The 27,421-nt window shown below is 45.7% G+C and overlaps 1 protein-coding gene across 2 annotated transcripts in view; it reads left to right on the top strand.

Moving 5' to 3' along the window:
* Nucleotides 1–25,898, top strand: part of SH3RF1 (SH3 domain containing ring finger 1) — a 160,878-nt gene extending 134,980 nt beyond the window's left edge. The window contains exon 12 of one of the 2 annotated variants that reach the window (XM_073341607.2): nucleotides 23,711–25,898. In XM_073341607.2, coding sequence (XP_073197708.1) covers nucleotides 23,711–23,879 — 169 coding nt within the window. In that variant the 3' untranslated portion in view covers nucleotides 23,880–25,898. Of the gene's footprint in view, nucleotides 1–23,103; nucleotides 23,676–23,710 lie in introns of those variants that run through there. The other variant, XM_073341608.2, reaches the window with a different exon arrangement.
* The last annotated feature ends 1,523 nt before the right edge of the window (nucleotides 25,899–27,421 follow it).

Below are 27,421 nucleotides of genomic sequence, written 5' to 3'. Positions count from 1 at the left end.
TGAACACTTGTCTTAATGCAAACTCCAGTGGTATTAGCCAATATTGGGGGAAATAATTCATGTTTGCTAGTAGATGCTTCACTGTCTGTGTATAGTTTTAAGCTTTGACCTGATCCTGTAATTCACTACATGCAGGCATAATAATGCATTTTAGAAAGATCCTTTCTAATCTTATGTACTCTCATTCTATAATTGGTACCAGACTAAACTGCTATCCCAAACCCATGCCCCAACCAATCATACATTTATCTTTCATCAAATGTACTTTAAATGAAGTTTCATCCGATGAAGTGAGCTATAGCTCACGAAAGCTTATCCTCAAATAAATTGGTTAGTCTCTAAGGTGCCACAAGTACTCCTTTTCTTTCTGCGAACCTTTACACTGGTTTCTCATTGTCCCTTCTTTCGAAGGGTTAATTCCTCCCTTTCTGTGGCTGCTCTAGTCAGATATTTCCATTGCTATAGGCCAGGTACTTGTTCGCTATTTCATAAGAATTCATCACTTACATTGCACTTGAAGTCTTCAGAGTATATGACAAGCTTTAATTAAACTTCCTAAACCCTCCATGAAGTAGGTAAATTGCTGTCTTGTGAGGAGAACTGGATGACTGGAGAGAACTAAATTGTTGAAGCAATAACATGTTTCACAAAGAAGGAAGAAAATGTATTCTTGAAGATAAAACAAACAAAACCAAAATACCCAGTGAAATATCCAGCAAGATCATACTTCCTTCTGGTTTACAGTTCCAGTCCCAGGTGCCAAGGTGTTTTAAAAAGAAACAAAATTCTTCCTGCTCTGACCCAGGCTTTGGGGTAAAATTATCAGAAGTGCCCAAGACTTTCAGTGAGACTCAGGCCTGGTTTGCATTACGAAGTTATGCTCCTAAGTGCCTCAGACCAGGTCTATGCCTAAAACTTAGGTCAACATATCTACATAGCTCAGAGGTATGAAAAATTCACACTCGAGAGACATAGTTAAGCCATTGCAAAGCCTAATGTAGACTCCTCTAGGTCAATGGAAGAATGTTTCTGTCAATTTAACTACTGCCTCTTGAGGGGGTGATTAACTACACCGCTGGACAAACCCCTTCCATTGCCGTAGCAAGTGTCTACGGTGACGTAGTTGTGCTGTGGTAACATGTCGAGTGTAGATATAGCCATAGTCACTTATGATAAATGGGACTTAGACTCCTTTTTGAAAATGTTACTATTTATGTTTTAATCAGATTTCCCAATAGACGTGCTTTGCTTAAAGGCACAGTAATAAATTCCCAGGTACGCCCATAGCTTTCTCATACACTAAGACTATACACTTTCATTACGCCAGGAAACTTTTCCCATCTACCCTACAGAAAGAAATAATTAAAAAAAAAAAACCCAACTGTACAATTAGAGAGAGAAATTACAGATTGTATTCATAAAGAGTAAGTGGATCAGCTCACTTGGCATCAAACCAAATCAAACATACATGGTGAGGGTTTGCAGACAACCCTTCTTGCTTTGGCATCCCTAGCTGTCCCTGGGAAGGAAGTGACAGAAATGAGATTACTTCTTCGAGTGTTTGTTCACATTGATTCCAATTAGGTGTGTGAATGCGCATGTGCACAGTAGCCAGAAGATTTTTCCCCTAGCAGCAACCGTAGGGTCAGCCTGGGTGCCACCTGGAATCGCGCCTTCATGGCACCCAATATAGAGTCCTGCCGACCCGCCACCCCCTCAGTTCCTTCTTACCACCAGTGACAGTAGCTGGAACTTCCCTTGCTCTTGTTCTAGCAAGTGACTTAGCAGTTCAATTCCTGTTGTACTCACTTTGTTTATTCAGATGGTGTAGTTTAGTACAAAGAAAAGGAGTACTTGTGGCACCTTAGAGACTAACCAATTTATTTGAGCATAAGCTTTCGTGAGCTATGATGAAGTGAGCTGTAGCTCACGAAAGCTTATGCTCAAATAAATTGGTTAGTCTCTAAGGTGCCACAAGTACTCTTTTTCTTTTTGCGAATACAGACTAACACGGCTGTTACTCTGAAACCTAGTTTAGTATAGTTAGTCAGATGTCAGTTGTAAGTTTCATTTGTGGGGGTTCCCCCCCCTTATTTGTTGCAACCGGGGCATGCCGCAATCCCCGGGCTTCAAGACCTGCAAGGGCAGCGCGAAGCACATGCCAAAAAATGACAGCCCCTCCCCCCACACACACCTCCTGTTTATGGTGTCTGGGTGAGGGTCACCAAAAAGACCGCTGTAAAATCTGTTGTGAATTCCAACCAAGAACCCTGAAAGAGAGAGAGCAGCGGTTTAAAATCCTCCTCCTGGAGGCAGCTCTTTTACTGCAGTCAGACCCCAGTGCCAGGGATCCCACCACCAGCACATCATCTTCGGTGCTGAGGGTGCCGGTGCCCTCTTCGAGAGACCAGGCACCAAAGAAAGATGCAGCCAAGGACTTTAGGCACTGTCATGGAGTGTCTTGGGGACGCTCCAGCCTTCAGAACCAGTCCCAATCACCAGTGCAGAAGAAGAAGGGGATCAAAAGGGGCCGATCCCCTTTGCCTAGATCCAGAGACCAGCCATCAGTGGCACCACAGTCAGGCCACGGCTCCGAGACTCAGGGGGCAGCACCCGCCCCCTGTTTTGAACCTGTGACCATCACTCCAATCCCTGTTTTTCATTAGTTGTCCCCCCCCATATTCGTTTGGTTCCTTGGTCCAGTGGTCCCTCCCGCTAGGCTGGGGGAGGGGCCTTTAGAAGTGGGCGGGCTTATGCCCACCCACCTCCCAGGTTTTCCAGTAAGGACTCCTGCCCAAGGATCCTGAGCCAAGGATCTCGCTCGAGTGCTGCTTCAGTCGCATCTGCAACCTTTGTCCCACCACGTTCAGCAGCTGAGCAGTTACCTCCAGCGTCAATGCCAGCAACCACTGCATCAACTGTGGCGCCGTCTTTGATAACGTCGTCCACTCCGGAGGTGTCAGCGGCTCAGGTTATGGTGCCAGCCGCACCTTGGAACTAACTACGGCACCGGCACCATCATTGACACTGCCTGCACTGACGTCGATTACCACCACGGTGCAGACACACCATTAGACAGTGCCGCCGGCACTGGTATGGGGGCCGGCATTGACGCCCGTGTCTGCACCTTTCACGGCACCAAGACCGGACCATCCCACCACTGTTCCCACCATCTCAAGTGATATCTCTGGCGGGGATGGAAGGGAGCAACCACCTCCTTTGGTGGCCTCCTCCTCATTATCTTCCCCAGATGAGGTGCTTGCAGGCACTGCCATTGTCCGAGCTCTGGAAGACTCGAGTGTGTTGCAGCAGTTGCTGCGCTGGGTCGCACAGATCTGGGTGTTAAGGCGAAGGAAGCTGTAGATGATGCAGACCCTATGGTGGACATTGTGGCCACTTCAGGCCCTTCCGGTATCGCCTTACCACTAATCAAAACTGTCACAGACATGACCAAGACCCTGTGGCAGACCTCCGCCTCTCTGCCGCCTGCTGCCAAGCACAATGAACAGTGGTACTTTGTGCACTCCGAGGGTTACAAACATCTATACACTCACCCACAACCTGACTCTCTGTTGGTGGACTCTGCTAACCAGCAAGAGAGGCAGCGTTTCCAGGGCCCCTCCCCCAAGAATAGGGAAGCAAAAACACTGGACCTATTTGGGTGGAAGGTATACGCCCCGGGGGGACTGCAACTCCACATTCTTCTTCAAGCGCTATCCCTGTGGGTGCTCCACTTTAGGTGTTCGTGCATTTCTGCGATCGCAGTTGGAGACTTCTAGTAGCAGTGCTAGTTTGGGTCGCACATGCGTGGTCCCTGCCTCGTGCGGCTGCAGGCAGTTAACTGGTGCTGTGCAACCAACACCCACTCAGTTCCTTCTCTGCCTCTCTTGGCTATGGAGTCTGAGAAATCAGCAGCAGGTTGCTACTCTGTAGTTAATTAGTTACAGTCAATTACTTAGTTTCCTTGTTAGCCGCTACTTAGTTTGTTTCCCCTTTCTTTTCTCCTTCGTTTTAAAAAAAAAAAAAAAAAAAAAAAACCCTCACAGCCAGGAACTTCAGAAAAACAGCCTTTTTGAGGGCGAAAGCCCCCCCGCAACGGGAATGCCCAGTTTACCGGGCTCTCAGTGCCTTGCCTCCAGGCTCGGAGTGCCTGCCCCTGACAGCCGCGGTCAGTGTGTTTGCTGCCTGTGTGTTAGTGCCTTCAATGCAGGCACTAACCAAGTGCTGCATTGCCTCAGGCTCACAGAAAGGCAGGGAGTGGAGAGGTCTCTCAGACCTGCATCGGGGCATGAGGCTTGGGACCCCCCTCGCCCACCACTTCGCCAGTCACAGCTTCGGACAGGAGTACTTTCTCCAACCCCACATCGGAGTGCCCCGCCGGGCATCACTCGAGGAAGCACCTGGGTCCCCACTGCAGGAATAAACGAAAAACAAACAAAAAAAAACACAGCTGTCCCACGGATAATAATAGCACCAGCTGTGCTGTCAGCGCCGGGGGCTCGGGTGGCTGAAAGCTCCGGCACTGCTGCAGACAGACTTTGGGGAACAGCTCTGGCGCAGGCACCGAAGGGAGGTTGGAGCCCGTGACTCCACGCCACAATCTACAGCCACTCCGTGGGCAGGCATCCAATACCGGCACCGGCTGTGCTGTCAGCACCGGGAGCTGAGGTGGTGGAAAACCGTGGCACCGACGGCACCGCTAGAGCCAGAGATTCTACAGGAGCAGGCTCCGATGCAGGTACTGAGGGGAAATCAAAACCCTGTGCCTCTGCACCGCAATGTATGTTCATTCCGCGGGCAGGCATCCAATACCGGCACCGGCTGTGCTGTCAGCACCGGGAGTCAAAGTAGTGGAAAATCCCAGCACCCCTGGCACTGCTAGAGCCAGAGACTCTACAAGAGCTGGCTCCAACACAGGCACTAAGGGGAAACCAAAACCCTGTGCCTCCACACTGCGATCTACAAACGGTGGCGTGGTGCCACTACAAAAGGCGGCTTCTTCAAAGGCGCACCCAACACGCACAGAGGCGCAGCCAGCAGCACCACCTTCTCCTCCGCGGCCCTGGCACTGACAAGGAGGCAGCCCCAGGGACCAATCAAACCAGCACATTAGCAGTTCCTCAGACAGAGGGTTCTGGTATTCAGCTCTGCCCCGATCCCCCTATTCGCGGTACCATTACAAGAATGATACCCTCGGCACCAAGTCTCCCTGCATTCCCAGCATCACTCACTGTCTCGCTCCTTATTTGACGGAGGAAGATAAGGAAGAACAGGGAGCTATTCCCACATTGGCTCCTATCCATCAGGAGTTAGTCAACCCAGGAGTCTCTCCTGGGGCATATTATGCTGTCCCCAGGTAACTACAGTGGTATGGGGACCCCCGATGTGGCTCCCACTCCAATGGGCAGACTGGACTCCGTGGGTCATATGCCTCACACAAGGGGAGGACTGCCCGCCACAGCTTCTGTATCTGCACCCTCAGTGGTACCAGGGGAAGAGGAGGAAGAACCTCCACCCCTGCAGGGGACATCACCTACCCACTCGCCATCATTATCCACAGAGGACACCTTTATGACTGCTCCCCCTAATATAGGGGATGATTTCAAACTGTTCCATGGCTTATTTGAGAGGGTGGTCCTCTCTGGACCTCTCCCTTGAGGAGGTCCCCATGACACAGCATGGGCTAGTGGACTTTTTGCATAAATCCACTTCGTTTAAAAAAAAATTGCCCTTCACATGAATGAGGCACTGATGGACCCTGTAAGGGTCATTCTGTGGACCCCTGCGGCTGCCCCTCCAGCCAACGGGAGGTCTGACAAGAGGTGTGTACCAACAAAGGGCGTGGACTTTGCATCCAGTGCCTAATTTCTTAGTGATAGATGCAGTCCAGCGATGGGCCATGCAACAACAGCCCTGAAACACAACTCATGATAAGGACTGGGAAAAGACTTGATCAGTTTTGGCAATAAGGCTTACTCCTTGGCTACCCTTCACCTCCACATAGCCAACTATGCAACATTACTAACAAAATACAACTATACAAACTACACAAAAATGTCCAAATTGATTAATTTTATTGCCAAGGACAAGGGAGAACAATTCGCAGCACTTGATCCTGAGGACAGGGCTGCAACATCTGTGTCGATGGTGGTTGTAATGAGAAGGGCCTCATGGCTCTATCTCTCTGGCTTCCCCGACGAGATGCAATTCATGATGGAAAACTTTTCAGCCCAAATTATTCACCAAAAAGACAGATGACTCACTCCACGCGCTGACGGATGCATGAGCGACTCTCCAATCCTTGGGAACCTAAAACCCCAAACTGAAGAGGAAACAGAGGAATTACTTTACATCCCAATGATAGCACCAGCCAATGTATTCACAACAATAGTGGTGATTTAGAATCATAGAATCATAGAATATCAGGGTTGGAAGGGACCTCAGGAGGTCATCTAGTCCAACCCCCTGCTCAAAAGCAGGACCCATCCCCAATTAAATCATCCCAGCCAGGGCTCTGTCAAGCCTGACCTTAAAAACTTCTAAGGAAGGAGATTCCACCACCTCCCTAGGCAACGCATTCCAGTGTTTCACCACCCTCCTAGTGAAAAAGTTTTTCCTAATATCCAACCTAAATCTCCCCCACTGCAACTCGAGACCATTACTCCTTGTCCTGTCCTCTTCCACCACTGAGAATAGTCTAGAACCATCCTCTCTGGAACTACCTCTCAGGTAGTTGAAAGCAGCTATCAAATCCCCCCTCATTCTTCTCTTCTGCAGACTAAACAATCCCAGTTCCCTCAGTCTCTCCTCATAACTCATGTGTTCCAGACCCCTAATCATTCTTGTTGCCCTTCGCTGGACTCTCTCCAATTTATCCACATCCTTCTTGTAGTGTGGGTCCCTCGATCTGCTCGCTATGCCCCTACTTATACATCCCAAAATGCCATTGGCCTTCTTGGCAACAAGGGCACACTGCTGGCTCATATCCAGCCTCTCGTCCACTGTCACCCCTAGGTCCTTTTCCGCAGAACTGCTGCCTAGACATTCGGTCCCTAGTCTGTAGCTGTGCATTGGGTTCTTCCATCCTAAGTGCAGGACCCTGCACTTATCCTTATTGAACCTCATCAGATTTCTTTTGGCCCAATCCTCCAATTTGTCTAGGTCCTTCTGTATCCTATCCCTGCCCTCCAGCATATCTACCACTCCTCCCAGTTTAGTATCATCCGCAAATTTGCTGAGAGTGCAATCCACACCATCCTCCAGATCATTTATGAAGATATTGAACAAAACCGGCCCCAGGACCGACCCTTGGGGCACTCCACTTGACACCGGCTGCCAACTAGACATGGAGCCATTGATCACTACCCGTTGAGCCCGACAATCTAGCCAACTTTCTACCCACCTTTATAGTGCATTCATCCAGCCCATACTTCCTTAACTTGCTGACAAGGATACTGTGGGAGACTGTGTCAAAAGCTTTGCTAAAGTCAAGATACAATACATCCACTGCTTTCCCTTCATCCACAGAACCAGTAATCTCATCATAGAAGGCGATTAGATTAGTCAGGCATGACCTTCCCTTGGTGAATCCATGCTGACTGTTCCTGATCACTTTTCCTCTCATGTAAGTGCTTCAGGATTGATTCTTTGAGGACCTGCTCCATGATTTTTCCGGGGACTGAAGTGAGGCTTACTGGCCTGTAGTTCCCAGGATCCTCCTTCTTCCCTTTTTTAAAGATTGGCACTACATTAGCCTTTTCCCAGTCATCCGGGACTTCCCCCGTTCGCCACGAGTTTTCAAAGATAATGGCCAATGGCTCTGCAATCACAGCCGCCAGTTCCTTTAGCACTCTCGGATGCAACTCATCCGGCCCCATGGACTTGTGCACGTCCAGTTTTTCTAAATAGTCCCTAACCACCTCTTTCTCCACAGAGGGCTGGCCATCTATTCCCTATGTTGTGATGCCCAGCACAGCAGTCTGGGAGCTGACCTTGTTTGTGAAGACAGAGGCAAAAAAAGCATTGAGTACATTAGCTTTTTCCACATCCTCCGTCACTAGGTTGCCTCCCTCATTCATTAAGGGGCCCACACTTTCCTTGGCTTTCTTCTTGTTGCCAACATACCTGAAGAAACCCTTCTTGTTACTCTTAACATCTCTCGCTAGCTGCAGCTCCAGGTGCGATTTGGCCCTCCTAATTTCTCTCCTACATGCCCGAGCAATATTTTTATACTCTTCCCTGGTCATATGTCCAACCTTCCACTCCTTGTAAGCTTCTTTTTTATGCTTAAGATCTGCTAGGATTTCACCGTTGAGCCAAGCTGGTTGCCTGCCATACTTACTATTCTTTCGACACATCGGGATGGTCTGTCCCTGTAACCTCAACAGGGATTCCTTGAAATACAGCCAGCTCTCCTGGACTCCTTTCCCCTTCATGTTAGTCCCCCAGGATCCTACCCATCCATTCCCTGAGGGAGTCGAAGTCTGCTTTCCTGAAGTCCAGGGTCCGTATCCTGCTGCTTACCTTTCTTCCCTGTGTCAGGATCCTGAACTCAACCAACTCATGGTCACTGCCTCCCAGATTCCCATCCACTTTTGCTTCCCCTACTAATTCTTCCTGGTTTGTGAGCAGCAGGTCAAGAAAAGCTCCCCCCCTAGTTGGCTCCTCTAGCACTTGCACCAGGAAATTGTCCCCTACGCTTTCCAAAAACTTCCTGGATTGTCTATGCACCGCTGTACTGCTCTCCCAGCAGATATCAGGAAAATTAAAGTCACCCATGAGAACCAGGGCATGCGATCTAGTAGCTTGCGCGAGCTGCCGGAAGAAAGCCTCATCCACCTCATCCCCCTGGTCCGGTGGTCTATAGCAGACTCCCACCACTACATCACTCTTGTTGCTCACACTTCTAAACTTAATCCAGAGACACTCAGGTTTTTCTGCAGTATCGTACCGGAGCTCTGAGCAGTCATACTGCTCCCTTACATACAGTGCTACTCCCCCACCTTTTCTGCCCTGCCTGTCCTTCCTGAACAGTTTATAACCATCCATGACAGTACTTGAGTCATGTGAGTTATCCCACCAAGTCTCTGTTATTCCAATCACGTCATAATTCCTTGACATCACCAGGACCTCCAGTTCTCCCTGCTTGTTTCCAAGGCTTTGTGCATTCGTATATAAGCACTTGAGATAACCTGCTGATCGCCCCTCATTCTCAGTATGAGGCAGGAGCCCTACCCTCACAGACATTCCTACCTGTGCTTCCTCCCGGTATCCCGCTTTCCCACTTACCTCTGGGCTTTGGTCTCCTTCCCCCGGTGAACCTAGTTTAAAGCCCTCCTCACTAGGTTAGCCAGCCTGCTCGCAAAGATGCTCTTCCCTCTCTTTGTAAGGTGGAGCCCGTCTCTGCCCAGCACTCCTCCTTCATGGAACACCATCCCATGGTCAAAGAATCCAAAGCCTTCTCTCCGACACCACCTGCGTAGCCATTCGTTGACTTCCATTATTCGACGGTCCCTACCCAGGCCTTTTCCTTCCATGGGGAGGATGGACGAGAACACCACCTGCGCCTCAGACTCCTTTATCCTTCTTCCCAGAGCCACATAGTCCGCAGTGATCCGCTCAAGGTCATTCTTGGCAGTATCATTGGTGCCCACGTGGAGAAGCAGGAAGGGGTAGCGATCCGAGGGCTTGATGAGTCTCGACAGTCTCTCTGTCACATCGTGAATCTTAGCCCCCGGCAAGCAGCAGACTTCTCAGTTTTCCCGGTCAGGGCGGCAGATAGATGACTCAGTCCCCCGGAGTAGAGAGTCCCCGACCACCACCACCCGCCTCCTTCTCTTGGGAGTGGTGGTCGTGGAACCCCCCATCTCAGGACAGCGCATCTCATGCCTTCCAACCAGCGGAGTTTCCTTCTGTTTTCTCCCCCCAGACATATCATCTGGTCCACTCTCCGCAACGGTACCTGTGGAGAGAACATGAAAGCGGTTAGTTACCTGTGTCCGCGTTGCTGGAACCCGGACATTCCCCCTTCTTCTGGAGGTCACATGTTGCCAAGCTTCTTCACTGGCCTCTTGGCTCCGCTGTGCAACCTGCTCTAAATCTTTAGAGCTTTGTGCCCGTAGAAGCATATCCTGACTTTTGTCCAGAAAATCCTCCGTTTCTCGTATGCAACGCAGGGTCGTTATCTGTTGCTCCAGACCTTCAATCTTCTCTTCCAGTATGGAGACCAGCTTGCACTTTTTGACTCACAGGATTTGACTCATACGATCGCAGACACAGGCCCTGAGGGGACAACAATCTACTTCTCAAGTTGCTGCATGCCAACCATCAACTTCCCCTAACCAGAACTCCGGTGGATGGAGACCAATGCTCGACCTCCGATAATTCAACAAGTTAATCAGAAACACAACGATTCATGATGGTCACACTACATGCTATAAGCGACTGCCTGCTAAAAGCGTCAACCCAGCAGACATCACTGCAGGGCACCAAAGAGGTGGTAACCCTCTTCACATGTCTGGGCTTCCTAATAAATACCGACCAGCCCACTCTAACAACAGTGCAAGAGCTGGACTTCATTGGGGCCCACCTCAACTCGATCGAGGCTATAGCCTCGCTACCGAGACAACGTTCTCTCACTCTCACCAGCCTCATACCCACTGCATGAAATAGCCCACAGGTATCTGCCAGGATTTACCCCCAACTCCTTGACCACATGGCAGCCACGACATTTGCGTCAGACACACCAGATTAAACATCCATTGCCTACAAGGAAGGCTACGTATCAACTTTGTTCCTCACAGGCACAGCATTAACAAGCACCCCACGATATCAGGAAAAATAAAGGACTCCCTTCTCTGGTGGGCAAAACCGACCAATGTATGCACGGGGGCACCCTTCATTCAGACAACAAATGCCTTATTCCTGGGATGTGGAGCACATCTGCACCCACATTCTATATAGGACCACTGGTCCCCTGCAGAATCCCTTCAACATATAAACCTATTGGAACTTCAAGCTGTCCTCAACGCTTGCTTCCAATTCCTGCCACTCATCAAAGACAAGGCTATTTGAAGCCTTAGCTTGTGTGTATTATATATACAGACAAGGGGGAGCACACTCACAGTACCTCTGCCTGCAAGCCATAAAACCCTGATGATGGTGCATTAGACACAGTATCCACACCACCACAGCAGGTAGCCTCATCAGACAAATTTCTCAGGACTGCGAAAGGAGCTCGACAACACAGTACTCCTGCATGTATTTCAACACTGGGGGTTCCCCACAGTAGTCCTTTTATTAACTGTACAAAATACCAAACACCCTCATTTTTGTTCCAGTGCAGGTCTCAGTGTGCAGTCGTTAGGCGATGCATTCCTCCTCTAGTGGAATGTTCCCTTTCTCTATGCCTTCCCTCCTATTCTTCTCTTGAACCGAGTCATCCACAAGATCAAGCTGGGTGGGCCACAGTAATTCTACTATCATGGTCTCACCAAACCATGGTATCCTTACCCCCTCAGCATGACCATGCATCCATGAATCGTACTCCCACTTCTGTCTCACCTGCTGTCCCAGGACTCAGACCGTGTCCTGCATCCACAGAAACTCCATCTCAGAGCATGGTTCAGAGGAGGTACAAAATATACTGGCTATCCTCTGGGATCTTTGCATAGCCTATGAGATTCACCTCGAGGCGTCCTATCTCCCGGGGATGCGGAACGAGCTGGCGGACTCCCGCAGCAGGTCGTACCGCATGCACGAGTGGACACTCAGGACGGACGTTGTGCTTTTGCTCTTCCACAGGTGGGGGTTTCCCCGGGTAGATCTGTTTGCCACCAGGGCCAACGCCCAGTGCCCGCGGTTCTGCTCATTCCAGGGCCGCAGCCCGGGCTCTGTCGCGGACGTGTTTGTGATCCTGTGGAGAGGGGGCTTGATGTATGCCTTCCCCAAGCTCCCCTTGGTGCACAAGGTCCTGCTCAAGGTGCGCAGGGACAGGGCAGTGGTGATCCTCATCGCCCTACCCTGAGCCCGCCAACACTGGTACACATCACTCCTAGAGCTGTCGGTGGATGCCCCAGTAGTCCTGCCCCTACACCAGGACCTCATTACACAAGACGGTAGGCAGCTTCTCCACCCCGACCTGCAGTCACTGCACCTGACAGCGTGGAGGCTCTGTGGCTAATCACCCTGGAGAGCCAGTGCTTCCTGCCTGTACAGCAGATTCTGCTTGGCAGTAGAAAGCCCTCTACCAGTGCGGCCTATATGGCCAAGTGGAAAAGGTTCTCGTGTTGGTGTGAACCCTGACAGGTGCGGCCGGGCAGACCCCAGTGCAGGCCATTCTGGAGTACTTCCTGCACCTCAAGCAGCAAGGGCTAGCCCCGTCCTCACTCAGAGTGCACCTGGCGGCCATCTCCACCTTCCATCTGGGGTTCTCGGGGGGCTCGGTGTTTTCCCACCCAATGGTGGGGTGGTTCCTTAAAGGGTTGGAGAGGGTGTTCCCATACTCCCGCCCTCCAGTCCCTCCATGGAACCTTAACCTGGTCCTTTCTAAACTCATGGGACCCCCTTTCGAGCCCCTCGCTACCTGTTCTCTCCTCCACCTTTCCTGGAAGGTGGCATTTCTGGTTGCCATTACCTAGGCCAGAAGGGTGTCCGAGCTGAGGGCCCTCACCTCTGAGCCACCATACACAGTATTTCACAAGGACAAGGTGCAGCTCCGGCCGCACCCCAAGTTCCTCCCTAAGGTGGTGTCCCAATTCCATCTGGGCCAGGACATTTGTCGGTCGGTGTTCTTCCCGAAACCCCATACGGACCCAAGTCACCGCATCTTGCACACCCTGGGTGCACATCGAGCGCTGTCATTCTATTTGGAGCGCCCCAGGCCCTTTCGCAAATCCGCACAGCTGTTTGTGGCTATGGCCGAGAGGTTAAAAGGCCTCCCAGTGTCAGCGCAGCAGATTTCGTCTTGGATTACAAGCTGCATCCGGGCGTGCTATGAGCTTGCAGGTGTTCTGGCCCCAGCGGTCACAGCCCACTCGACCAGGGTGCAGGCGACTTTCATGGCGTTCCTGGTACAGGTCCCGATCCAGGAGATCTGCAGAGCAGCTACCTGGTCCTCGGTGCACACCTTCACGACCCACTATGCGGTCAGGCAGCAGGCCAGAGAGGACGCAGCAGTTGGCAGAGCGGTCCTCTGAGCAGTTGTTCCATGACTCCTACCCTCCTCCAGAAGTAAGCTTGTAATTCACCTAATGTGCAATGGACATGAACAAGCACTCAAAGAAGAAAAAACAGTTACTTACTTTCTCATAACTGGTTTTCTTCGAGATGTGTTGTTCACGTCCATTCCACCCCCCACTCTCACCCCTCTGTCGGAGTTGCCGGCAAGAAGGAACTAGAGGGGGTCGGGCCACCGGGGGTATATATGCGGGGCGCAGTGGCACCACTCGGGGGGGCCCGCCAGCCCGACAGGAGCCACTAAGGGAAAAAGTTTCCAACGCTCGTGCACGCAGCGCGCGCACACCTAATGCGGAATGGACGTGAACAACACATCTCAAAAAACAACAGTTACAAGAAAGTAAGTAACCATTTTTTTCCTTATTAGTTTCTACAATAGAGAAGGAACTGAGTGGGGGTTGGTCGCACAGTGTCGGTTAACTGCCTGCACCAGTGCGAGGCAAGGACCACGCATGTGTGACCCAACCGGGCACTGCTACTAAAAGTCTCCGACTACAAGTGCAGGGGCACACAAACACCTAAAGTAGAGCACCCACATGGGGACACATCTCTAAGAACCTCAGTTACTGCACAAGGTGAGTAGTCTCTTTCCAACCAACAGGCCATTGTCAGCAGGTACACCTACCACACCTGCTCAGCAATGGCTAAGTTTACGGAGTTACTTCCCTCAGATTCCTAGGATGAACTCTCTGCTTTGGTTGAGGAGGGGAGATTTATCTCCAGGGCATCTCTGCAAGCAGCGCTTGATGGGGCAGACGCTTCCACTAGAGTCATGGCCAGGCGTGTAGCCATGAGAAGGGGATCGTGGCTCCAGGTCTCAGGTCTCCCCTTTGAGGTAAAACAGACCATACATGACTGCCTTACAAAGGTGAGACTGTTTTCGGAAAAGACAGATAAAAAGCTAAACAGCCTGTAGAACTCTAGAGCCACCCTCAGGTCCTTGGGACTCTACACACCTTCCACTCAGCGGAAACACTTCCGTCCGCAACCCACTCAGAGATTCGGTCAGCAGAACTGCCAAGATGGCTCCAGAAGGTGGAACAGAAGCGGCAGGAGAAAGCCACGCCAACCTTCTGGCCAGATCTCGGGACAACCGAAGCCATCTTTGGGACCTAAGCCAGCCTTTTGAAGGCATAGTTGAGGACGGTGTACCACAACTGGAAATGGATCCACCCCACCTTACCTTCTCATCCCAACTATCCCCTTTCTACCGTGCATGGTTCCTTATTACCTCAGACTGATGGGTGCTCCGCGGGGTAGAGAGGGGATACTCCATCCAATTCTGTGTCCTCCCGCCCTTCCATCCCTCTCCCCCTTCCCTTCTCAGGGATTCTTCTCACTAGCAACTCCTTTTGCAGGAGGTGCAGTCGCTCCTCTCTCTAGAGGCAGTGGAGGAGGTTCCTCAGGAGCACAGGGGGGATGGTTTTTAATCCCAGTATTTCCTAATACCGAAAGCCAAAGGCGGCTTCTGGCCCATCCTGGACCTGCAGGAACTCAACAAGTTTTTTTAAGAGACTCGACTTCCACATGGTCTCTCTGGCTTCCATCATTCCCTCATTGGATCCAGCAGACTGGTATGCCGCCCGCAACTTGTAGGACGCATACTTTCATATTGTGATCACTCAGCCCCTCAGGAAGTACCTCAGGTTCATGGTGAACAACACCCACTACCAATTCACAGTCCTCCCGTTCGGCCTCTCGGCCACCTTCGTCAACCTGGGTCTCCTTTTAAACAAAGCAAAGTCCACTCTGTCCCCCTATCCAGAGGATAGAGTCTATAGGGGCAGTATTGGACTTGACCCAGGCCAGGGCATGCCTGTTAAGTGAGGTTTAATTCAAGGCCTCAGACAGTTTCCCACCACCATAGCAAGAAGCTGCCTGAAGCTTCTGGGATACATGGCAGCTTGTACCAACATAGTGCAGCATGCCACTCAGACTTCGACCTCTTCAGTCATGGCTGGCATCAGTGTACTGCAAAATGACTGGTGTGACATCAACTTCCTGAACATACAAAGTGACCTTAGCTGGCAACAGTTTTCACTGGGGATGTAAGAGCAGGTCTGACAATTTAGAAAACAGTTGAGGAATTAGTCAGCTCCTGAGGGGAATTGATATCCATAGAGGGAGTCAAGAACCCCATTTGAGGACTGATTGGGAGAAAGTTATTCGAGACAGTGCTGCAGGGGTGAGCCATGAAGGGGTGTCAAATAATTAGCAGAACCAAGATTTTGGCCTCAGTTGGTGGGAATTGAAAATAAAGCTTAATAAATTTGCATGACGTTAACTTCTAATAGCAATATCATCTTTGTCCTTCTGTTTTCCTGCATGTGAGAGGGTGGGACCTTTATCTATTTGGATATAAGATTACTGATTCAGAAAACAGAGGAGTACAGATAATATTGCCAAAAAATCTGGTACAGTTATCTTGGACGTAGACTCGTGTTTTATGGCTAATGAAACATAGCAATAAATTGGGCGGTAGAGAGAAAAGATACAAGAAATATATCTATTTTTCTTGATGCTGGCCTTAGAGATTTAGAAAAGATCAGGAATGTCAATATTGCAGATGAAAAGAGGATAGAAAAAACTGAAGACACAAAAATATTTCACAAATACAAAGTGCCATAAAGACTGTGAAATGGAACAAGCCCTTTTAAGGACTTTGAGGGGAAATGTGTTGCAGGTTGCATATTTCTGGGAAGTTTAAAAGATTTTTCATTATTGCCTAATTAAGAGAATGAAGACGACATTCCAGAAACAGATACATTTCCTTTCCTTTTTTTTTCCCCGACCCGCTTAGGGAAATTTAACAAAGAAATGGGTTGGGAAGGGAAGCAGGGGACAGTGTTTAAAGAGCAAATTAAGTCAGGTCCCAGGACCAGATTGCTCATATTCCAAAATTCTAATGATAGTAGAGAACAAACTAAAACACATCAGACCCTTCATTCACATCAGAAGAGATACTCACAGGCTGAACGCAAACTAATATAACAGCCATAATTTAAAAAGGGATCAATGGAGACCTAGGGTACCATAGACCTGTGTGGAAGAAGGCAAGTCCTCACTCTGCATTTGTCAGCAACAAGTCAGAGACACTTTTATTACGAGCAATTGCAAGGGAAGACTGCTGTCGGAGTGGGGGTCCCCCATCTTTAGGCAGATCTTCGCCAGATAAATAATTAGGGCAAGCATTCATACCTTTTGTTGCATACAATAATGATCAACAGCCACGTCTTGAATATACATGTTCCTTCCTGATATCTTACTTTTCTCAGCAGTTCCTGCTACAGTCTGTGTTCCTTTCTTATCTAACACAAGGTCAAAGCAGCATCTCTTACAGTTTTTCCCACTTGCCCAGGCCCTGCCTTAAAGTCTTGCTTTATTAGAGATAGAGTAGCCTGACTCTTGCTCTTTTCCTAAGAAAACTAAGATGTCTGCGTCCAAATCCCTTTATCCCTTTTTCCACTTCCACACCTGTAACTCTGGCTTTCAGACTGGGAAAGATTTTAGAGTTACTGAACAGGGACAGGCATTAGGGTAACACTTGGAAAGGTTCAAACACTTTAAATTAGACATACTTTTCCAAAGGGGTGATCATGCTTGACAAATGTAATTAATTTTTTCAAGGAATTGACAATGAACTGATGGGGTGAACCAGCTGACACAGTGTAGTTGGACATAAAGAAGTCTTAAAAGATAACAAGTATTTCATAGGCAATTAAATATTTAATTTGAAATGTGTCCATAAACAAATGTTCTCTTGTTATGTCTGTGACGCTTCCTAAGAGTACCCAGGGTTGTGAAATACCTCACGACCACCTGCCCTTAGCATGAGGTGTCCTTGATTGCCTGGTGAGGGTCAGCTCCCTAGTGTCACTGGCCACAGACGACAACAAGCCCACCCCTCTAGGCCTACACAGGCCCCCCTGTCTCTATACAGATTAGTACTAGGAACATTCCAACCCCTGAGCCCTCTGAGTGTCTTGACACCCCAGAGTGTTCAGCCCCTGTTGACACTCATGGCTTGTCTACACTTAAAGAGCTGTAAACGCTACATACACCAACAGGAGGGCTTCTCCTGTTGGCATAGAAATTCCACGACCCCAAGAGGTGGTAGCTATGTCAATGGGAGAAGCCCTCCCATCAGCATAACGCTGTCTACACCAGGAGTTAAGTTGGTATAACTGTGTCGCTCAGGGATGTGGATTTTCTACAGTTCTGAGCGACATAGTTCTACTGACATAAGTTGCTAGTGTAGACTAAGCCTTATAGTAGTTACAGATTTGCTGCTTCCAAGAAGCAATGCACCCCAGCATACCAGTTACACCTCACACCACAGTCTAACTCACAACACTTAGATACGTTCATGGTGAAAACAAATAAAAGTTATAGATATAGAGATTCAAGTGATAACACGTAGATGTATTGGAAAAAATGATTACATGTAAAATAGAATCATAACACACATTCTAGAACCTAGAGTTACTTAACTAGATACTTTCTTGTCTTACAGGGCAATGCACACCCAAAGTCTTTCCAGCATTTTACAGCCAGGCTTGGCTGTGATCTTCTGTTCATGGGACAAGTCACACTCTCAGTTTGCCTTCTTGGTGAAAGATCCAGGGTACGGCTGTCAAGCGATTAAAAAAATTAATTGTGATTAATCATACTGTTAATAATAGAATACCATTTATTTAAATATTTTTGGATGTTTTTTACATTTTCAAATATATTCGTTTCAATTACAACACAGAATACAAAGTGTACAGTGCTCACTTTATTTTTTATTACAAGTACTTACACTGTAAAAAAACAAAATAAATAGTATTTTTCAATTCACCTAATACAAGTACTGTAGTGCAATCTCTTTATCATGAAAGTTGAACTTACAAATGTAGAATTATGTACAATAAATAACTACATTCAAAAATAAAACAGTGTGAAGCTTTAGAGCCTGCAAGTCCACTCAGTCCTCCTCCTTGTTCAGCCAATCTCTCAGACAAACAAGTTTGTTTACATTTGCAGGAGATAATGCTGCCCACTTCTTGTTTACAATGTCACCTGAAATTGAGAACAGGCATTCTCATGGCACCATTGTAGCAGCATCGCAAGATAATTACGTTCCAGATGCACTAAAGATTCCTATATCCCTTCATGCTTCAACCACCATTCTAGGGGACATGCATCCATGCTGATGACGGGTTCTGCTCGATAACAGTCCAAAGCAGTGCAGATCGATGCATGTGCATTTTCATCATCTCAGTTAGATGCTACCAGCAGAAGGTTGATTTTCTTTTTTGGTGGTTTGGGTTCTGTAGTTTCCTCATCGGAGTGTTGCTCTTTTAATATTTTTGAAAGCAAGCATCACACCTCATCACTCTCAGATTTTGGAAGGCACTCCAGATTCTTAAACCTTCGGTCAAGTACTGTAGCTATCTCAGATTAGTACCTTCTTTGCGTTTTGTCAAATCTGCAGTGAAAGTGTTCTTAAAATGAACAACATGTGCTGGGTCATCATCCGAGACTGCTATAACAGGAAATATATGACAGAATGTGGGTAAAACAGAGCAGGGGACATAGAATTCTCCCCCCAAGGAGTTCGGTCACAAATTTAATTAACACGTTATTTTTTTTTAACGAGCATCATCAGAATGGAAGCATGTCCTCTGGAATGGTGGCCGAAGCATGAAGGGGCATACGAATGTTTAGCGTATCTGGCATGTAAATACCTTGCAATGCTGGCTACAAAAGTGCCATGCAAATGCCTGTTCTCACTTTCTGGTGATATTGTAAATAAGAAGAGTGCAGTATTATCTCCTGTAAATGTAACAACAACAAAAATCTACATTTGTAAGTTGTACTTTCACCACACAAAGATTGCACAACAATACTTGTATGAGGTGAATTGAAAAATACTATTTGTTTTGTTTATCTTTTACAATGCAAATATATGTAATCAAGAATAATATACACTTTGATTTCAGTTACAACACAGAATACATAATGTAGAAAAACATCCAAAATATTTAATAAATTTTAATTGGTATTCTATTGTTTAATAGTGCAATTTAAACTGTGAGTAATGGCAATTAATTTTTTATCGCGATTAATTTTTTTTTAGTTAATCGCATGAGTTAACTGACAGCCCTAATCCAGGGTTCCTGTTTGCACCGTATATATTTACAAACAATCCATTGTTGTTGTTCAGAAGCTGGACGCCCCCTGTAGGTTGTTTTTTCCCCCGGTATATTCCTTTCTTGTAGATTTTGCAATTTCTTAGTCAGCATTTGTCTCAGAGTGCAAGTAGGGTATGCACTGGGGGACACAATACACAATGGCCAGACAGGGAGATAATCTGATTACCTGCCTTAAGAACATAATTTTCAATATAGACACAACTGCTTAAATATTATCTCTACGTACATTTTGCAATTATTATCATGACCAATAGGCTGCTGGCTCTCAGTAAAGACCTCACATGCCACCCTTTAGTGAATTATTATGCATATATCCAAACCAGGGGATGCCAGTAAAACTCTACGCTTCCCTGTGCTCTCTGCCAGTTGGCAGCAAGAGGGTTCCTGGGTTACAGTGTCATAAGCCAGGATTTGAACCCAAGTTGACAGAAGTGAAAGGTAATGCATAAACCTGTGGTATTTTTTAGGCAAGTATAGTAAGAAGGTTATGGGTAAGTAACTGATAACATACCCTACATGATTGATTCTCTACTTGCCCAAGCCATACCTCCTTGTCTACACTGCTGTTTTTAGCAGTGTAGTGTCCTGTTGCCTGCCCCCACACCCTGCGGGAGCCCTCCCCTGCTGTCTGCTTTCTGCCAGAGCCTTTCACTGACTTACGTAGCTGCACTCTGCAATATGGATGTACCCTGCCTTTCACTGCAGCGTGTAGCTACAAGTATGCTTAGGGTGGCCATACGTCCCATTTCGGCCGGGACAGTCCCATTTTTAAGCTCTGTCCTGGCCATCCTGACTCTTTTTTGACACAAATGGGCATCCCGTTTGCTCTTCCCAACCTATCAGTTGACAAGAACAAACAAACAAATGCCCAGTTTACCAAGAAAGTTGGGCACGCCCCCCTGGAGGGGCACAGAGGAACGTTGGGTGGGGGGGCGGTGATGCAAAGTGGCAGTAGGGCTCAGGAGTGAGCTCCAGCCCCAGGCAGCATAGGGCTCAGCCCCAGCCACAGGTGGCGTGGAGCTTGGGGGTGGGCAGCCCCAGCCGCGGGTAGCATGGGACATGGAGCCTGGGAGGGGGGGAAGGAGATTACAATCCCTTTATACATTTGGGGCAGTTAAGTTCCAATAGAACCCCCTTATATTCTTTTAGCAAATTTGACTAAATTGTCCATAGTCAAATGATTTCAATTAGACAATTTTTTTGTCTGGATTATTTACAGACATTCCTTTGGAAGAGGCCCATTTTACCTTCAGAGTGGTTGCAAAGAAACCAAGAATTTTCTTTCTGTAACACTTTTCCTTTTTAACACTGTTACAACATTCAATTGCTTAATTCCCTCCAGCCTCTGCAGAGTTAACTTCTCACTCTCTTTCCTTAAATCACTTGCTTATCTCCCAAAATGACATGTCCATCAACTCAGATTTCACCATTCCAAGTACTGTTTCAGGAATCTGAATTCCCCATGTTTGCACTTACTCCTTTCACTATGCCCTCAGGGCTTCCAACCTGTTTTCCAATTTTTTTATCTGTTGCCTGCCTGCTTGTCTGGGCCCGATCCTGTTTTTCTCACTGCGCCGTCCCTTTCCTTGGGCACAAGGTTTGTTCCACTACTAATTTAGCAAGGAGGGTGGGCTCCTTAATTAGCTCCTACCCCTCCTGGTCCTTTTCCTTAAACATTTCTTTCAAAATTGTGAAATCACCACAATATCACTCACAAGAAATACTACACAGCCCAAACTCCTATATCCTTCCGAGTTTGGTTTAACAGAGAAAGATCTGTTTAAAAGGAGTAATCTGTTGAACAAAGTATCATCTTTGGATTGCTTCCTTTTAAACATTTTGTACACAGGTGCTACCACTATTTGCCCACACTCCTATATCCTTCAGAGTTGGGTCTCATATAGAAAATACTGCCAGAACATATTTCTTTATGAATCTCTTTTACCTTTGTAACTCTTTTGTTACAATCCGTTAGTACAGCTCTTAAGGTTTTTCTAGTCACTTGAAATTTCACGTTGCCCACGCCAACACCGGGATTTACAATGTTCACCCCCCTGGGCTGGAGGGAGAGACGCTAAGCCTCCCTCCGTATTACTCGGTCCTCTACCGCCGAGGGCCCATACACCAAATCCAAAACCCTTCTTGGGCAGAGCGAGAAACCCTAAATTCTCCTCTTATGCTCAGTCATGCTACGACTGAGGGTGTATGCACCGAGGTTTTTTCCTTGCTCTTCGAGCGAGGGTCTCTAAACCCCCCTCCTATTGCCCAGCATGTCTACGGCCAGGGGTAGTAGACCCACCTGCACCCTTCCCCTGCTGACCGGGGTGGAGAGAGGAATGCTGAACTGCCCTCCATTTCTCAGTCATGCTATGACTGAGGGTGGGGCACACCTTTAATCCTAAAATCCTCAACATGAAATACCAACCGTGCCGGGCCAGAGCAAACATGAAATACCAAGGGCAGACCAGTTTGTGAGCTCCATAGCTCCTGCCCCCACCGCGCACCATTCTCCACCAAAAATGTGACAGATTTATGTTACCAATCTGCCTGGGGCGTCAGGTGATCAGGCTGAGGCCACAGGATCGTTAGGGGAAGAGATGAAGGAGCACACCAAGTGACTAAGTTTTATTAATAAAATAACAGTGGTGAGTGCTGGGGCTCCCCATGTCACTCAGGGGAAGAAAGAAAGCGTTATTGCCTGCGCCCTAACCCACTTTCATACTCTCACATGCCCTACCTGAGACTGGCCAAGCCTGGGTGTAACATCAAAAGAATAGGGGGAAGGGTGGACGAGAGTTCTGTCCTGTGCACAGGCCGTCCAGGGTCTGTTGTTGAGCTCCAGTTTGCTTCAGCTCTCAGGAGGGTTTTAAGTCCTGGAGTCTTTTGGGGGCATTCCGTTTAGGGATCTCTGTCACCTGTACTCTTTGTACCAGTCTAAACCAGCCTTCCGTGGCTTCCTGAGCTTTCCCAAAACACACCAGCTTCAGGGACGCAACACTGTGGTTTTCCTCCTTGCTGGCCTTCACTGTCTCACTAGTTTTCGCAGCTCGTGCAGTTCTGTTCAGCTGAATCCTCCTTTCTCACGGCTGGTCAGGGTTGGAATCCAGGCCCCCGTCTTTCTTGGCAGGCAGCCGAGAGTCAGTTGTGTGCTGTGGCCTTGGGCTGGAGTCAGCATCTTATCTTGGGACCTAGCTGGAGCGTCAAGTTAACCCATTCCCTTCTCCTTTCCTCCCTCTACAGCCTCTTGTAACCTGCAAAGGAACCTTTCACTCCACACTCACACCTGCAACCCTTCCCACAATACATTTTACCACATATACAAGCGCTAGCAACATACAATGCTAAACTGCTTACCCAGGGATCCCCATGGGGGGGGGACAGTTACATTGTGACACTTGGGGGGGTGTCCCGTTTTTATTTTAGGAAATATGGTCACCTTACGTATGCTGCATGCCGCTGTCAGTGATGCGTAGTATAGACATAGCCCAAGATGACTGAATGGACCTATATGTGCTTAAAACAGATTTGGGAGAAAGTGAGTTTTAGGAACTGTGTTTAATTTTGGTATGTAACTTGTGAGTGTAAGAGGATTAATTTTATATTACAGTGAGATAACTGGAAAGAGCTTTTTCTTATGGTATTTAAAGAAAATGTTTTTTTTCTTCAACAGTCCAGATGCCAAAGGAAAATGCTGATCTACACGTTATGTACAGTAATTATTTATTATTTGTGTTACAGTAGCCCCAAAACATGCTAGGCACTGTCTAAACAAATAAGGTACCACGCTTCTTACTCTGAAGATCTTATAATCTAGAAAGACAAAAATAATAAACATGCAAGCAAGTACATGTCTTGTTAGTTACTCTTTTAAAATATGCCACCATATAATCATGCAATTGGGAAATGAAGTACAGTTACTGCTGTGCAATCTTGAAGTCTGATTATTGTTAAGTCACTGTAGCTGGAAGAAGACAGCACATATATATCCAAAAATGTGTTTACATTTCTTTCCCATTGTGTGCCATAACCATCATATATTTTTACAGGAATCTTAATGAAAGACCATAAGAGGTATTTTATATACATTTGACTTGGATTCCTTATATTAACATTCCTTCTGTTATTTTCTGTCCAGGATACATTTATTTTTCAGTTCTTATGAGCTCTGTAACTAGTTCCAGGGAGCTTCCCGTTCTAATAACATGTATGGGAACTTTTTTGTAAACAGTACAACATTCTGTAAAAATTCTGAACTAAAATGCCTTTTTATTGTACAGATACAGGGTCGTGGTCTCCTATCCCCCTCAGAGTGAAGCAGAACTTGAACTTAAGGAAGGGGACATTGTTTTTGTACACAAAAAACGTGAGGATGGTTGGTTCAAAGGCACACTGCAACGAAATGGAAAAACTGGCCTTTTCCCTGGCAGCTTTGTAGAAAACATCTGAGAAGATCCTTTTCAACAGATGCAAATCACACTACACTATAAAATAGCACAAATATATTAGCAAAAAGAGTGCAGTCATGGAAGTCTTTCAAATGACAGTAATATAAAAAAATATATATTTCTCCAGTGTTCTATAGCACAATTGAAAGCAAACAAAGATGATGAAGGCATCTGCTATTTTTATCACATTGGATTCTTAAGTGTAATGCGTGCCTTGTACTGTCTCATTTATTATACAGGGGAACTCTTTTTCCTTCAAAGATGTTACACAAATGAACAATTGTTTACAAGGCTGTAACTAATTTATTCTTTCTTTAAAACTTGAATTTTGTGTAATAGCTAAATTCTTGTGATTTATGATTTTAACAAATTATTAATTTATGAAATGTTAGCTAAGGGGAAGCTGGATTCTCTCCTTTTGAGTGAGTGATTATCTCTAACATAGAGCCTCCCATTTTTCCTCCTGACTTTTTCCCCCACTGTGTATGACAGTGGAATTAGTCTTTGTTTTATGGGTTAATGTTGAGTTGTGGTGATGATGTGATGTCAAACTGAAATTGCAAACTGGGAAAAAATGGAATTGTGTGGTTTTTTTCCTTAGGACAGAATATATCAGTTGTTCTTGAGTCTAATTCTGCTTCTTAATAACTGCCCAAGCAGTGTAACATTTCTGGAAGGCAAAGGCATAACAGTGCAACTGAATAAACCTCAATAGTCTGAAGGATGGGAAAGAAGAAATTGAGAGGATGCCAATAAGAAATTCCCTGTAGCTTCTGTTTGTTCAAGAATTTGGATAGCTGAACAAAGTTTAACTTTGCATATTTGGCTAGTTCTTTGAGCATTTAGTACTCTCAGGATATAACTGAGATAAAAAGAATGTTAAAGCACAACAGTAGAACAAATTGAAAGCTTATGCTCAAATAAATTTGTTAGTCTCTAAAGTGCCACAAGTACTCCTTTTCTTTTTGCGAATACAGACTAACACAGCTGCTACTCTGAAACTTCTAGTTTGATAACAGCAACTTATTTCCTAGGGTTGAAAACTTGAGTAAAATTCAAGTTGTATTCAATGTCTAAAAATGCCTAAGAAATTTAATTTGCTTTGTTTTCTTTTCAAAGTGATTTGCATGGCCAGGAGACGTTTTAAAATGTTTGAGCAATAGTGATGGTAAGTGATGCACTTGTGTTAAAGTAAAAAGTTGTGAAGAGACACTGTGAAAACTTCGCTAAATTTTTAACCGTTGCTACTTTGATACATTCTGACTTTTTCATTGTCTTGCATGTATTACTGAAATCTCATAGTAATGTAAACTGTGCATGGTTTGTATTTTTCATTCCAATTTCCTGTTGTGGGTTATTTTGCTCTGGAATTTGCCCATTGCAGGGGATATTAAGTAAACCAGAATTCTGTTGTAGTCCAAAATCCACTGACCAAGACTAGTGAGTGACTCACTCTCAACACAGTAAGTATCCAGTGTTTGAGTCAGTAATAAAACATTTTTAAATCACTCCAGGTGATAGGTGTAAAGAAGACATCCTGCAAGAAGAACACTACTTTTACTCTTTGCGGGTTTTGTGAGAGGTTTGATGCTGGGGAACCCACAGCATCCAGCCGAGCTTGTCTTTTTTACGTTGCTTAATTATAATGATTCCATTGCTTTCACTTGCAAGGTACTAAGCACCATCAATTCCCATAAAAGTCAATGGAAGTTGAGGATGTTCAGCATCTCACAAAATGGGGCCAGTAGTATGATTGTAATGTTGTGCAACACACAGAAAGAGGAATATACTAGCTGGTGATGAATTAAGTCATTGGCATAACTTCTGATTAAAATGCAACTGAAAATTTAATTTTAAGAATTACAAATAGAAGAATAATAAACATTAACCATAAGGATTTCTTGCAATATCAGGTAGTGTCATGATGGTCTTAAAAATAAATATCTATAAATATATATAGCTGGAAATGACATCATTCCTAAGCTAACCATCTGTATGAAACACTGTACAATTCAGTTCTTCTGCTTTTAAAATATTTTTAAATAATTTACTTGAATATTCATGTAATATATTAAGGTTTTGTGAAATGAACTTTAGTTAGAAAGAAGCTGTCATCAGCTTTCATCAGCATAAATTGACACTAATGTGTCAAAATATTCTTATTTTGGGAAATTAGTGCATTTTATATTTTAAAAAAAGACTACTAAAGGTTTAAAAAAAACATTTTTTTCTAGCTCTCTACTCTCCATACTTTGTGACTAAAGTACCTCTATTCATAAGGTTTCAAGGTGTAAAGTCAGTTAAAATATCAGCTGTTAATAGTTCTGTTAGATTAAATACATTTTCTATTGACTTTTTAAAGACACTAAATTAATGTTTTGTAACAAGGGCTTGTTACACAGCAGTGCAACAACAATTTAAAATGCAGTTTATCATGCCTTTCTTGTGATCTTTGTAGGGTTGGTTTTTGTTTTTTTGGGATTAAGTCAGTGTAAAAACAGACAAACCCTGTGCATTTGTTTTATGTAATTCCATAAAGAATTTTTGTAAAATATTTTATGTCTATCTTTGTGGTCCAGGAAATGTTAAGTATTGATTTATTGTGTTAAGCTCCTATTCCTAATAAATATTTTCTTAGCAAACATCTTTAAGCAGAAAGCGTATGCAAATATTAATAGAAATTACTTATAACAAGTTTACAAATAAAACTAACAAAACTTAATTTCAGAATTCACAGGAGGATGTGTGTGTTTATAAAGAAAAAAAATATTCAAATACCATAAGATGCATTTCAAGGGGAAGGTCAGAAAAATATAATGTAGTAGCAGCAGGGAGGACTAGATGACCTGACTGATCTTTTCCATATCAAAGATTCTGTGAGCAATCTTACCACAAAAAGATTTCCATGCCAAGCTGAACATGTCTAATTACATCGGTTTAGGACTGGCAGAGTATCATCAGGTACATATGAATAATAAAGTGTTTCCCTGGAAGGATAAGTGTCTGGTACATTTGGATAGTTATTTTCAGATTACAACAGCAGGAATTCTTTTGGACTTTATTGCAAAATTCAGTGTCTAAAACCACAAGAAAAGAGGAAGTTAACATTGTTTTGTGTATGTGTGAATGAGGGAGGTCAGACCAGCATATCTCTCCATTTTTAGAAGCATTTGAAGAAATTATGTACCCAAATCATACTGACAAAATAACGTAATTTATCTGCTTTGTTATGAATTTATCACCACAATGTTATTACAGAGAAGTGAATGTTGTTTACAGTCAGGGCAATATTAATCACTGGTGTAAATAGGTGCAACTCAGTGAAATCAATGCACACTCTTCACCAGTAGTCTATTCAGCTCTGAGTGTCTTAATCTGACCTTATACACTCACTTTCTAATTTTGTCTGTAAATATCCCCCCACCCAACTTGACAAATGTTTACCTTGCATGCTGTTCTGCCCTTTTGACATTGAAAATGTACGGATAATTACAAACATGGGATGGAATTTCAACCCATATTTAATAGTTACTGCTAATTCTG

The sequence above is a fragment of the Lepidochelys kempii genome, chromosome 4 (assembly GCF_965140285.1).
Source record: "Lepidochelys kempii isolate rLepKem1 chromosome 4, rLepKem1.hap1, whole genome shotgun sequence".
NCBI classification, from domain to species: domain Eukaryota; kingdom Metazoa; phylum Chordata; order Testudines; family Cheloniidae; genus Lepidochelys; species Lepidochelys kempii.
The sequence above is the reverse complement of the archived record's forward strand: the minus strand, read 5'-3'. Positions and strand labels throughout refer to the sequence as shown.